Source organism: Chlamydotis macqueenii, chromosome 1 (genome assembly GCF_036417535.1).
Source record: "Chlamydotis macqueenii isolate bChlMac1 chromosome 1, bChlMac1.mat, whole genome shotgun sequence".
Taxonomy (NCBI): domain Eukaryota; kingdom Metazoa; phylum Chordata; class Aves; order Otidiformes; family Otididae; genus Chlamydotis; species Chlamydotis macqueenii.
Window position 1 is genome coordinate 137,311,520 of NC_141556.1, and position 14,025 is coordinate 137,325,544.

The 14,025-nt window shown below is 42.6% G+C and overlaps 1 protein-coding gene across 2 annotated transcripts in view; it reads right to left on the minus strand.

Annotated features, from left to right (window-relative positions):
- Positions 1–14,025, minus strand: part of CLCN4 (Cl-/H+ antiporter 4) — a 47,296-nt gene that overhangs the window by 23,744 nt on the left and 9,527 nt on the right. For both annotated transcript variants that reach the window (XM_086768148.1, XM_086768142.1), the window contains exons 2-4: positions 10,170–10,321; positions 9,724–9,823; positions 3,983–4,170 (exon numbers count right to left, since the gene is read on the minus strand). In XM_086768148.1, the coding sequence (XP_086624274.1) occupies positions 3,983–4,170; positions 9,724–9,823; positions 10,170–10,313 (432 nt within the window). In that variant the 5' untranslated portion in view covers positions 10,314–10,321. The remainder of the gene's footprint in view (positions 1–3,982; positions 4,171–9,723; positions 9,824–10,169; positions 10,322–14,025) is intronic.

The window sequence follows — 14,025 nt, forward strand, 5'->3', positions numbered from 1 at the left end:
AGCAACCATGGATCTTTGTTGCTACAGCTGAAGACAGTCTCATTTCCTCATTAATGTCTTCTCCTAGTGCTTTCAATTACAAACAGCTATGACAATATTTACTCTTCCTTTAGCAAAAACTCTGGATATGTTGCCCCAGGGCAGAATTCTCCAGTCAGTGTGAACCTGGAGTAATTCCAAAGACGACCAGCACCATTACAACAATTTGGCCCTGCAACGTTGAACAAAAGCTGCAGTTTTTCTTCTAAATTCACTGGAGTCAAATTAACTCTTTTTCTTTTTACCTTCTCTTCTTTCACATCTCAGAAGTCACATGAAAACTATGTCAGCTTGTTACTGCAATCACACATACACCTACTGCACTGTGGCAGGACCCCACAAGAGTCTATATGGCCAGGTCAGTCTTAACCTTTGGGACAACTCTCATTGTTACATTTTCCAGATACTTGGCATTCTGCAGGTCCAATTGCAGCATTTGCTAATGATTAATAGTAATAAAACCTTTGGGAAGTAGAGTAGTAGTAACTCAGTATAGCAAATGACTTGTTTCTTATTCATTACGTGCCATTACTAAGGCTCTGAATCAGTAAAAGTCTTAAGCATGTACGCTGGAATCAGAGACCAGAAAAGCTCATCAGCAGAGATGATTCTGCTAAGACCTTCTTCACTAGTGGCTTGGAGGACTCACCCTAGCAGTAATAGTCATGAAGCAAGTAGGGGAACTGAGCAAAACTTTGTATTTCTGTTTGCAAGACCAAGCACTATTTCAGATCTGGTGCCAGTCCAATTTAGGAACACAATTGAAAACAACCCTCACGAACTCAGAATACTGAAATAAACCTCATCCCTCAGGATGCCATCCATTGCTGACCAATGCTTGTTTTCTCCAGAGGCCCAGAGCTCTACTCTTGACTTGACTGGGGATCTCACAGCTTGCAGCCTCCATCCTGTGCACGTTACAGCAACGTGTCTCCTCAAGGCATTCAAGACTGACAGATTCAAGGCTGCAAAATTGGGAAGTGGGGTCTGGGTATAGAGGGGTTTCCTTGTCTTGCAGGTCTCAACTTCATGGCAGGAGATACAGAAGCCCGGGGATGGGAAATCCAGTCCAATGCTGGATCCAGTATCACGAGACATGAAAGACACAGGATCCTTTCCTCTGCCCTGGATAGGTGTAAGGCACCAGAAATGAGGTCCTCAGTTCCAGTGAAGTTGAGGTTGGGACCAAGTTGAATCTGCAGAATAGGGTCACCAGATACTGGCTAGAGATCTAGGCGAAGTGGGTGGAATCTGATGTGCTTTAACGCATCCAACTCCTCCAAAGTTTTGAAGCTTTCTCACATCAGAAAAACTCCTCTTCACCTGCTCTTTGGAAACAGTTCAAGTCCAGAGGGGTGAAGGATGTCATTGGCCTACAAAACAGTGATTAGGGAAGAAAACATAGCCTGATATGTGTCTGATGTGCTATTACGTTTTCTATAATAGTTTACATCAAGACTCTGCTTTGGCTCATTTTATAGCATGACTAGAAGGAAAACATTTTTCAAGAGATGCCATAGGAAATATCACACAATTCTCAGTAAGAACATATGTCCAGGGTTTGTCACAGCCATAAACTGGCAAAACCACAAGGAAGAACTGATCTAAGTCTTGCTTCTCAAAATGTCAAATTTAGTTGGCTATGATGAGAAAGAGTCACAGTCATGCAGAAAAAAAAAAGACATGTCTGACCAGAGTACCTTTAGGGAAACTGTTCCAAATACTTTTTGCCTAAAATGTGCTCCAAATTAGTCCTTCTGTGCACTGCTGCTTTATAGGGCTGTTATGCAAATATCAAGCACAAAGTGAAGCAACATTTAAAAAAAAAAAAAAAAGGCAAAATTATCCTGAAACTCAGTCAAATTCCATGTATTTTGATCCCTCCTAGAGTCCTCTACAGCTGCAAGAATCATGGAAAACTTACCCATATCATAAGCCTATTGCTACCAACAGGTTTTTTACTTTCCATATTCACATTTTTGTTGAGTTTTGCCTGGGATTTCAATGTAACAGCAACAGACAACCATATTATTAATATTTACAGCATTCCTCGGGCTGTGGCAGTCAGAAACCCACAAATCTTAGAGGCCCATTTGTTTAGAGAAAGAGCCTAAAATTAAGCCAAGATTAACCATTTTTTTTCTGCTGCAATGGTACACTGGAGAGTGGGAAGCCCAATTGGAATACAAGGTGGGTAAAGTTGCACAGTGCCCACCTAGCTGATACCTTTCTTATCAGCCCAAGCGTACAACCGTCAGGAGCACTGATCTCGACTAGCAGGTGAAAGCAATAAATCTTCTCAAGGACATGTTCCGCTTATATATTCCAGCCTTTCAGAGTAACAGCATGTCAAACATGTGCGCAGGATTTCCAAATCCCATAACAATTGTAACATTCTGCTCTTTTTTTCCCTTCCCACATTTTTTTTGTTCTCTTAAATTACAACATCGTCCCCAAGTTCTGCAACTTTATACCAGGGTAATATTTCTTCACTTTTACAAAGACACAGCCATGCAAACCAGCTGTTGATGAAGACAAGTCAGAACCTAGCAAACCTCTGGCAAAGGGAAGTTTGGCACTGTGGACTGGAAACTGCACAGAGATTTTTGCCTGTGCTTAAATGGGAACATTCAGGAATATTAAGTGAGCACCCCACTACTTTCACTCCGGTTAATTAGAACTATAGAAAACTGGACTATACGTGTTCACAGGTACTCTCATCTTCTGCTACTTGTACTGCAAACCTAAAGTGGCACTGAAAGGAACATGAATGACAAACTTGTATGGCAATAATAGTGCCCTCAAACACTTTCTGCAGGACCAGACCACCACCATACTGGGGGAAGATCGGAGAGAATCTCTCCAAGTCACCCATTTTTCAATTGCCTGGCTGGTGATTATTTACCCCATAAAAATATCTATTTTCTCTCCTATTAATGACCAAACCACATTGGCAGGTATTTCTCATTACATACTTAAGCCAGCTCTCTTTATAACTACATTCATCATATTAGATTTTTATCATATGAAGCTATGAAATGGGGGAGAGGGAGGATTCAAGACAATAATTCTGCCCAAAAATTTGAGTTGCAAAGGGATCAATAATATTCAATACCTCTAATAACTTAGGCTGAAAATTAAATTCCCTTTTTTGTGGTTTTTTTTTTTTTTTATGAAAGTGTCATCTGCTAAAAGATTATAGAAAGGCTTCTTTTAGTTGTCTTCAAAATGAAACTTTCACTGGCTTGGCTTTGAAATTGCATTCTTTGTGTTCAAAATTACTACAGTTTAGAAAAACAAGTACAGAAAAAAAAATTCTTAAAATATAAGTTTCATGTCAGTCCAGATCAGCTTTTTCCCTTCCTGTCCTCTCTGCCTGCAAATCTTTTACTTTGGCCATCTCTCAGGCAGCCCTTTATTCCCCCAGCTTTGGGTGCTGGCTAAATATTTTGCTATCTGATACAGAAACTGTTTGCAAGGCTCTAACAAGCAGTCCTTATGCAGCTCCCACTACTACTCCCTATATTTGAATACATAAATACTATCAGCAATCCCCAAAATTTCCTCATAAATGTATGTGTCATGAATGATCTTTTTTGTCCTATAAAATTGTGTTTAAAAGAAAAAAAAAATTGGATAGCAGCTCAGGTCCCCTGGTGATTATGTTATGAGTGTTATGAAACACTTTTGTTTAATACTGGCAAAAAGAGAGAGCAATCTCGTGGTTTTCCAATTTCCATCACACATGACACTGAAACAATAGGGCCTCTCCCAAGTTAAGCAGATATTGCTTGTGGAAATGTCTTTTTTTTTTTTTTTTTTGCAATGCTCTCAGTTCATTACTTTCTCTTTCAGAGGAACTCTCTGGAGGGAACATCAGCAAGTATGAAAAAAGGAGATTCCCTGGCCTGCTGTGACCCCAGCCTAATCAGGTCTCCCATACCTCGGACTGGCTTACAAGAAGTTCAGACCATTTCTGCCACTGGGGACATTTGTCCCTGTCATCGAAGGTGGTTTCGTTAGACGTCCAGCAGCACTGCTCATGGCTGTACCAGAAGGCAGACAGGCAGACACCCTCTTTCAGGTCTGTCATCCAATCCACAGCTAAATCTATCACTCCAGCTAACGTGCCTGGAAAAAGAAATGCAGAAAAAGAAACCATGGCATTAAAAAATAGCAAGTTGCAAGGAGAACATATCTAATTATAATAACAGAAAAAAAATACATGGTTTGGGAAACAGCTGCCATGTAAGCACAAATATAGCAAAGAACTGGGGATGATAATGAGTTTGCAAAGAAAGAGCCACGCCAGCCTGTTGTGCCACACCAGCACACCTTCAATGCTTTCTCATAAGCTTTAATTTTAAATATTATCATGTTCCTACTGACTGATTGCCAAATAGGAGAGGCATAACTAATGTAGGGCCTGATCCTGCAGTCTGTCCCAGGCAAGTGCACCATCTGACTGAGATAAGCAGGATGTCATGCGGGTCTCTGTGTACATACCTGGCTGCAAGTCTCAAACCACACTGTATACTTCAGGGGTAGAGAATGAAGGAGGAGGAGATGGGTGTTTTCCAATAGTCTTACTGGTCCCAATGCAGCAACCTTTTGGAAGGGTGATTTCAGTATAGAAACAGATTGGATGCCAAATTCTGACTAACAAACTTAGCGGAATGAGGCTTTTGATGTGTACAATCCAAACACGCGGAATAAAATTATCCTTCAAACCCTCTCTGTACCAAACTAACCCTTATTTCAGTTTTTCCCCAATAATTACACAGAGCTACAGTGACACCCGGTGGCCACTGGATACAGACGAGGGTAAAATTGATGTGGCCTAACACAAAAAAAAAAAGATAATCCTGTTTTTCTAGGATGCTTGCTCATCAGTGCTAATAAGCTCCCGCAGCACCAGCACCCTCGGAGCAGGTGTGTCCTCACGAACCCAACGCCAGCAGGAACATGGTGGCTGGAAGCAGCCAGAACACAGGAAAGCAGACCTGTGTTCAGTCCCTAGGTCCATCGTTTCCATTAAACCACCAACTGACAGAAAACTAATTTAGTGTTTTCCAAAGCTCTCACATATACAATGGGAAGTAGAAGTCAAGAATATTTTCACTGGTAATCATTAATGTAATTTCAGGAAACCCATAGGAATTTAAACAGAATTCACTGGTGCATTTCAGTAGGACTAAAACACTGAAAAAAAAAAAGTTTTGGAAAAGGCAAAATGGTTTGGTTTCTGTTTCCAAAACTTTTAGCTTTGTGGCTTCTGCTAATTGAGGCAGTTGTGTAAAGCAGGGATGGGGACTGCTCCCTTTTCCCCTAGCAGCTGAGGCACAGAGGTGGGTTCAAGAGCCTTTTCTTTTTTTTTTTTTTTTACTTAGATCTGCATTTCATTTCTATGAAAGAGGAAAACAAAAACTGTTTCAAATAATTCAGGCATGTGTAACTGGTTTTTTATTCCACAGAAGAGAAAAACCCCACAAGTGTTCACAGAGCCTTACACGTATCTTCTCCCTCCCTTAAGAAGGATACTTGTCACTGCACTGACAAGCAATGTGACTCAGGTAAGCAGTGAAGAATTTTTGTTGTATAGGAATACTCGAGAACTATACAGAGATACCAGAAAACATCACAAAAAAAAAAAATGTCTGCAGCAGGAAGTAATGATGTTTGTACCAATTATTTTCTTTCTTTAAGGCCTTGGCTTTCTCTTGCTTGCTCTTTTCCATTTTCCCAAGTTTCTATGGAAACAATGAACCATGTTCTTCGATGATGATAAATAACTGTTGCTAACAACATCAGCATGTGTAGCTTACTGAGTTTTGCAGTAAACTCTAAATTCTCCTCCAATGTTCTGAAAGTTTCAGGAAATAGCACAAAGAAACCCCGCACCGAATGCTGTGCCTCTTGCATCTCTTAATGGACCTTTATCATTCTCTATAGTTATCTTCAAAACTCACATCGCACTTAATCAGGCAATTGAGTGTTAATGCTACCTAGCAGAGGTGCAAAGGAAAGCAGGCTTTTAAATGTTTTTCCCTGATAAAGTGAATAGAAGAGTAAGGAACAAACATTCACTTCTCTAATATAACAAGCTCACCTGCACTCCAGTACCTGTAGGAAAATGTGCTTAATTATGCAGCTGATCTAATCCTTTTTCCAAAATGTTTTGGGATCCATATAAGGAGGACAATGCTATGTGTAATTTACTACACATGCTTTACAGAGAAGAAAATAGTGAGAGAGGAGGACCAACACTTGCAGGATAATAGTGCAATCATTAATGCTTTGCAAGCCAAGTGACCAGGACTAGAATTTTTCCAAGTTCTGAATCTTTGCAACTTGAAGTGAAATTAATGGAAGTCACAGAGTGTTCAGCATCTCAGAAAGTCAAGCTTTTAATTTCTTGTGCTTACCATCGCTGTCTAGACACGTCAGCGCACCTCTGTAACAGAGCATAAGTTTATTTCCCTACTTCTCCATCAAAGCAACTGAACTTGTTCCTGCTTCTTCTATGTAAGCTCCTGCGCAGAATGAAAAATAATGAAGCACTCCAAAGCCAGGAAATGTTGAACTTCATTTTAGATATTAGCCTTTTCCATTAGTTCATGATGGCCAATGCTCATTCCTTTACAGTGCCCTACTGAGAATGCTTTGAAAACTTATTTTTCCCAATGCACCTGGTGCCAGAAAACATCACCCAAGTGTCAGGGGACTGAAACAGAAAGGGGATTTTTGCACATCCAGCTCCAGTACCAGAGCATTTCAGCATTAGTATGATAGTACTTTTTGTCATATAGCTTTAGAAAACAGACTCTTTTGCTGATCTTCTCTAGATAGCATATACCTTCGGTTGGTTAGTAATGATTAGGTTGAGGGATGGCCACTAGTTTGCTGGCAGGATGGGCAAAGTGAAAACTTGGAGTTCCTTAAAAATGAGTGTCTAGAGCAGCTTGTGAGCAGTTTTCATCTGTTCTCCACACCAACAGGATAGGTGTTACATGTCAGACTGTGGTGGCTTTGAGGGGCTCCCCCCAGGCTAATTTACGTGTGCACCCTCAGTCATGAAACTTTGGTCTGACCCCAGATGGCTGCTGTTACACTCTTAATAGACTTTGGTGTTACTCAGAGCACACAGTTCTAACTCTGAACCTGGTCCTGCTGTGAGCAGGAGGCCAGAGCAGACCCCCTTTCCCACCTATGCTTTTCTAGGACTAAGGAAGGATGCAGGTTCAATGACACTAAAAATGACGAGTCAAACTGCTAAATGGGATGGTCCTCTCCTTCCTCCTTCCACCAGCTCCTTCTCATCAGCAATATTTTGATTGCTTGCGGCCCTGTGGTGACCAACCCTGCTGAGCCCAGTGATCAACTGAAAACTAAAAACTAATCTGGCCAAAACCCATTTTTTTTTCCACCAGGCCCATTCCCAGATTCACCCACCCTGCGCAGATGCACATGCATAAGGCAACAGGACCCTATGGCAGGTACACCGGCAGGCAAGGATTACTCTTTTTGGCCATGTCAGCTTGCATTGGCTGTGGAGGTGCAGCCTTTGAAGTGTTGCAAAACCTGAAAGATTCAGTTGTCCAGATCGTTGTGATTTAGGCTTCTAGATCAGTTAAGCTCACCTGAAACTCCTGGGCCTCACTAATTCTTCCAAGTGCCTTTGGAAATACATGGAGGCCCCTGCCATCCCCTTCCCCAGGAGTCCCACCTTGCTGCCCTCTATCACCAGCAAGGGGGCAGGAGGGGCAGGATGCTCTGCAAGACCCTAACAGCCAGGATACTACTGCTGCTGCTTTCCCCCTCCTCTCCCACTCTTCAGCATCCTTTCTTCTTGCCCCTGGCAGTGCCTGGACTCAGCTGCCCAAGGGCTCACCCAGTGTCCGTGCGGCTGAGCGGGGCTGTTGCCCTTGGAGCAGTAACCTCTGCCTACTCAGCAGGGGAAGAGGGGCCATGAAGGAGCCAGGCTGGTCTACAATAACCCTTTGTAATCACAGAGGTGCTTTTGTGGCAGGCCAGCTTCTCTGAGCCAGCAATATTTCAAGTAGAGAAGGAGATGACGTGAAGTCTGCACCACCAATCTTACCTCCTCCCTCCCCAAACCTGGTTTAGAAACCTCATCCTCTCATCAATAACTCCCCTACTCATCAACTTGGCATTGACCCCTTGCAAACGCTGGAGGCACAGAGCATGTGTCATTTCAAGAGTAGGCAGAAAAAGTCTACAGGGCCTCAGCCCAGATCATGAGCATATAGGTAATTTTTGTTCTCCAGCGGATTCACAAGTCCCTGTTGCAATTTAAAAACAGATTAATTTGATTTAGGAGTTGGACTAGATGACCTTTAAAGGTCCCTTCCAACCCAAACCATTCTATGATTCTATGATTTGACTGTAAAACATGTTGCTCTGCACTCCTGTCATTGAAAAGGTTGCAAAAGCTAACACATCGCAGCTGCAGCTTACCCTGGACCTCTGTTCCCAAGGTGAATGTACCAGCATTAGAGCTTATCAGAGGTCAGCAATTCTGGCTTTCAACAGCCTTGAGGATTTCAGCATAAGGTTTCATTGCAAACTGGAAGAGAAAGAAACCTTCTGGGATATTTTTACTAAAATGGGAGAGTGTAAGTGCTTACCATATGCTCTGTATGAGGGAGGGGATTACTGACCAGCTTGTAGGAGGTCACTAGAGCCCTCAAGGTCTTGCTCTGACTTTATTTGCAAGCAGGCGTCTCCATCCCAGATGAGGCCAACCCTGGCCTTCAGGCAGGGCTCAGCAGCCCTGGTAGTACAGTCTGTCAGACTCTCTTCCCATCTCACCCTCCCATCAAAGGTTTTTGTGGAAGAAAGTGTATCTTTACAAAATAACATAATTTGCCAGAAATGTCACTTCAGTAATGTTTTCTCAAGACCTTCCTTAACTTGACAGTTGGTAAGCAGGAAATTCACACCACTTGGCAATTGCAAAACTTTACATCATGCATGCGTGATACAAAAGCACCTTGACATCACTGAAAAAGCATAAAAAATGGCAGCCGTTTCAACTTGGTAAGAGAAGTGCAGCTTTCCAAGTTGGAAGATATGCTAAAATGAGCAGAAGACAGGAGGAGCAATTTGGGAAATTAATGAATTTGCCATCTGAGTTTGACCAGCCTGTTAAATATGTAATGTCTGTCTGGCCTGAAAGCAGATCTGAAACTCTATTTTCCCTTCACACATGTTTAAAGAAGATAACCCAGTGGGTATAGCAATTTGCAAAGCTCCCTGCTGAGTGCCCACAACCAACATTTTCCCCACCTCATGATATCTACTTGCAGAATTCAAGTAAGTTAAGACAAGAAAAAAAAATCCTACCAATAAATCTGATTTCTGTGAATCAAAGATTCAGAAAGTCAGAGTAGTCCATCAAGTAAAGCGCTCAGATGCGTATTTCCAAAAGCAACAGAAAAATCTCTCTACTGGTGAATAACATTTTTTTCTGGGTCAGCACTCAGCAGGAGACTTTGCAAGTGGACATTTTTATTGAGGATTATAACTGTGAAGATGCATAGCTGTCTTTTTAGCTTAAAACATCAGCAGAGAAAGAAGGAAATGGGAAAAGAAGCAGATGGCACTGCAGCAAACTTGGGTGAGATGGTTCCGGGCATAACTGTAAGGTTAACACACACGTACCTGCCAGGAGTCCTATGAGAAGCATTACAACCCATCCTGACCAGGCATCCAGCAAACTCTTGATGAACTCCCATATGGATTCCTTACTTTTGCTTGTAATCTGAAATGAAACATATATATAGCCAAGTTGTCAATTTAGGCTGATGAAGTTTTAGTGTGTAATGTTTAAAACAAAAAATATTTAACCTCCTAGAAGGTGTATACAATTTCTCTACTCTCTATTCTATCTAGTCTCAATTCTTTTTTAGAGATGCTCTGCTGATTAAGTTGTCGGAAGCCCTTTCATATTTACAAACTCAAGACATACCACATCCATATTTTCAGAAGTCCTCCTAAAGTCATACAACAAGGTAGGAAACAATAACTTTGGAAAACTGCTTGTTTTTCTCACCACCAGGATGGCTGTAACCCAGGGACTGCAATGCATCAGAGCCGGACACCTTTACCTTTCTATGGCGGTCAGTGTCTCGTGATTTCTCCCGCAGCCAGTCAATGGTGTGGAAATCTTCATAAGTCCCAACGTCAGGGAAAGGTTCATCCAGAAAATCCATCAGATTGCCAGAACCATTCATGTCTCCTGCATTGACCATATTAGGGTCTGTAGGTAGAGGAAAAACAAGTATGTCAACAAATTCATGCAGATTTGCCAGACATTTGAGAGTCAAGTTTTCCAAAATACCTCCACAAACCACAAAGTCAAGAGAACACGAGTCAGTATTCCTGGTGGGCACTTGCTGAAATCTATGCATTGCCCCTAGAAATAGTATTTTGCTGAAGACTACTTCAACAGCTTAGAAAGCCCTAAAAAGCATGTACGAAAAAAAAAAAAACAGTGTCCAAGTACAGAAATACCAGCTTTTCTGAAAACAGAGCCTCAAAACCTGGGATGTTTCTGAACTTCTGCAGTGATACATCCTGATCACATGTTGGAGGAAGTTCCCTTCCTGCAAAGAGACCATCGAGTAGGCAAGGTCACCAGCTTAGAAAACAAATCATAATACACTACAATTTACCATTCATCATGAACTGCAGATTTTACAGGACACCATTAGTCATAACATTGCAATGCTGTCTGGTTTTCTGTACTCAAAGCTCCCTGCATTGATCCGCTTTCCTTCCATTGCTCGCAAGGCAAAGCTCGCTATCACAATATAACTGCTCTGCATCAGGTCTAGAAATGCAATATCTTCTTCAAGTTTGCTTCTCAAGGGCTAGGAGCAGCCCTTGGAGCTTCTTAGGAGCTTCTTCCCTATGCTTAGGAGAACCTGGGCAGTCTCCTTCTGTCTCAAACTCTGCAAATTTACTTTTAAGAAAGTAGGGGGAGAAACAGTCACTGCGTGTCCTGCTAGAGCGCAAGAGGAAATACAAAGATACCTATCCCCAAACTATAACAAGCAGTTACCAGAGGTATTTGATAGCTAAAAAGGAGATCAAAGCAGGCTGTGAAATAACATACACTCTAGAGTGTGGCACATAGGCTGAGCGCACATTTGCAGCCCGGAAGTGTTTGGGGACAGGCTCTCTGGATTTATGAAAGCAGAGAAACAACCATGCCCATTGCTCTGAAGCCCTGGAAACGGTACCTTGTTCATGCAATCCACATAAGCAAAGCATGAAGAAGCTAACGCATAACCACTGTACCTCTCTTTCCCACACAACAGAGCTCAGCAACGTCTGACTAGGTGCAAAAACAACTATTACCTCCTTTGAAGGTCAAGACCCAAAGTAGTCACTCATATGGCAAGCTCCAGAAATTGCTGACATCATTCCTGATGAGAGGAGCCTTTAGCAGCATGAGAATCTATTAAATTAAGTAGTTTAGGCACACAGAGTTAGACTCATCCAACTTGACTTCAGCCATCCATAAGTCCAGTGTCTGGACTGTAAGAACCACCTAGGCTGCCTCTGGAGACAGATAAAGATGTCTGTAAGGGTGTGTGGCAGGAGAGTGCCTGCTCCTTTAAGGTTACCTGGTCAAGGACCTTTTTCAATGCAGCAAGGGATAAGCAGCAAAGGAGGAAGCCGTGAACAGCATCCAGGGACACAAACCTGGTGCAAAGGATAAGCGAAGCAGTGATGGGAACCAGTCCTGGTCAGTCATGCTAACTGGTGAGTACGTGTGAGAATGGCTGTTCCAGCGAGGTTGTCTGACTGGAGACCTTGTCAATTGGGAAACTGTGGGAAAAAGGGGGAAACCAAAAAACAAAGTACACAGAGACACAGACCTGACAAAGCAAACATGGAGATGATGTTGAGAAACAAATCTCACCACTCGAAGTAATTGAAGGGCTATTAACTGTGTGTGTGTCTGTAGGATACATGCTCAGCTTTGCTACTGGTTGAACTTGCACATGGGAAAGTGCCAGCCACATCCCCCAGTGTGGGCAGAGACCCCAGGTCCAAGGGCTGGGCTTCAGTGGCCAGGTAGGAGGGTCCTGGACTGGGGCAGCTGGAGGAGGTGGCCGTGTGCTTCTATGTCACTTGAAGTGTTGCTTTAAAGAGTGATTAATCCCATCCATCCTAAATTATGCACCTGGGAAAGAGTCTTCCAGAGAGTACCTAGGGTTTGTGATCTGAACGGCAAGCTTAAAAAGACACTAAAAAAAAAAGTAAGAAAAAAAATGGGATCGGGGGTTTCTAGAACTGACCCTGCAGTGCCTGTAGCTCCTTGAGGGGCACAAGATAACTTTTGCCAGTCACTGGTGAGGCTAATATGCTACTAACAACTGCAACCCACTTTCCTCTATCAGGTATGGAAATGGAGATTTCACGAGTAAAGAATTTGGATCTTTGAATCTGTGAGGAAATTTCCCAGTTCTGTAACTGGAACAGGCAAAGATGTGGCAGATAAGCTTTTAATCAACTGTCCGTGCACCCTGCTGCGCTGCTTGGCCCCCTTTATTTATTGCCTTTCTTTTCCCCCTCTCTCCATTTTCAACTTTTTTACTTGAATCCTCTCCATTTAATCTTTTTCCCCAGTGGTGACTTTAGGGCTGTAACAAGCGTGAACGCTCAGCTTTGTCAGTGTCTGCTCCTTGCGCTCCACCTGGTAGGACTTTTTGGACAACACAGACAATATGCTCAGCAGAAGCAGCTGAGAGAAGCATTATCTTACAGCCAGCCAGCAGGTCACCATTATGATTCTACAGAAGCCCTTTTAAGTGCAGAAATCCAGTAATCTCCAAGCACCGTGGCGTGTTTGTCTGAAAGAGAATGAAGCACGGGAGCCACAGCCCAGGGAAGGAAACCAAAGGCAGAGCAGGTGTCCCACGCAGCACTGCGGAGCACAAACACGCTGCCGCAGGACTGAAGCGATTCAAAACGCAGCGGTTAAGAGGAGTGACAATTGAGAATAGCAGTACTTTGCCAAACAGGTGACAGCATGCACCTACATTTGCTGAGAGAAATGAAAGTCCAAAGGTGGGACGCTGTGGCTGACACCAGGGAGCTGAAGCTGCAAATGTACCTTGAGTTCAGCGTCTTGTAAACCATGACTGAGGACTGGAATGGTGAGCTGAAATGAGCTGAAAGGATAAGACCGTGCTATTATTTCATAACTCTGTGACATTTTGCAGATCATTTACTTCTGCCGACAGATCCCATACAGTGAAGATGGACCTGAAGAAGAACGCGCAGTTCAGGCTGCTTGCCTGCCTGAGGCAGCCTGCCCTGCTACATAAAGAAACTTCTGAGAACTCTTGTGCTGAAAGCATTGGCAAGTTTTCCTTAATGCTACAAGAAAACTACCCAACGTGCTAGTTATATCACATTAAAAAAAAATAGCTTTTTAAGTATGTTGTCAATGCCTGGCACATGACAGTATTGTGATGGATAATGCTAGGCCAGACCACAAGTATGTAGGATAATTACAATCTCAGCCTCAATCTACCCCAAAAATACGTGCTACGCAGCACATCCAGGGAGAGAAAAATGTGCTAGAGACCGCAGGGTCATTGGAAGACAAAGAAAACAAACAGACTTTGAACTCTAGGTAGCGTACCAATACCTGGAAATGGCAGCTAGCTGGATGATTATCAGCCTTGAAGTTCACTTCAGGTAGTACACTTTTGAAAGCAGAGATGTGATATCAGGTTGTGCAAAACTCAATTTTAGTAAATAAAACCTGGCTACAGCACATTTGAACTGAGTACTGCAGAATGTCCTTCTTATGTCCTAGTACTAAGTACCATAAGTATAATTTTCTTTCTCTTTATTTTGCATTTATTTATCTCCCCTAACTTTGGCACCTGAAATAATCTCCACAGTTTATTTCAAGATGAACTAACTTGCCCTGTCTTAAGA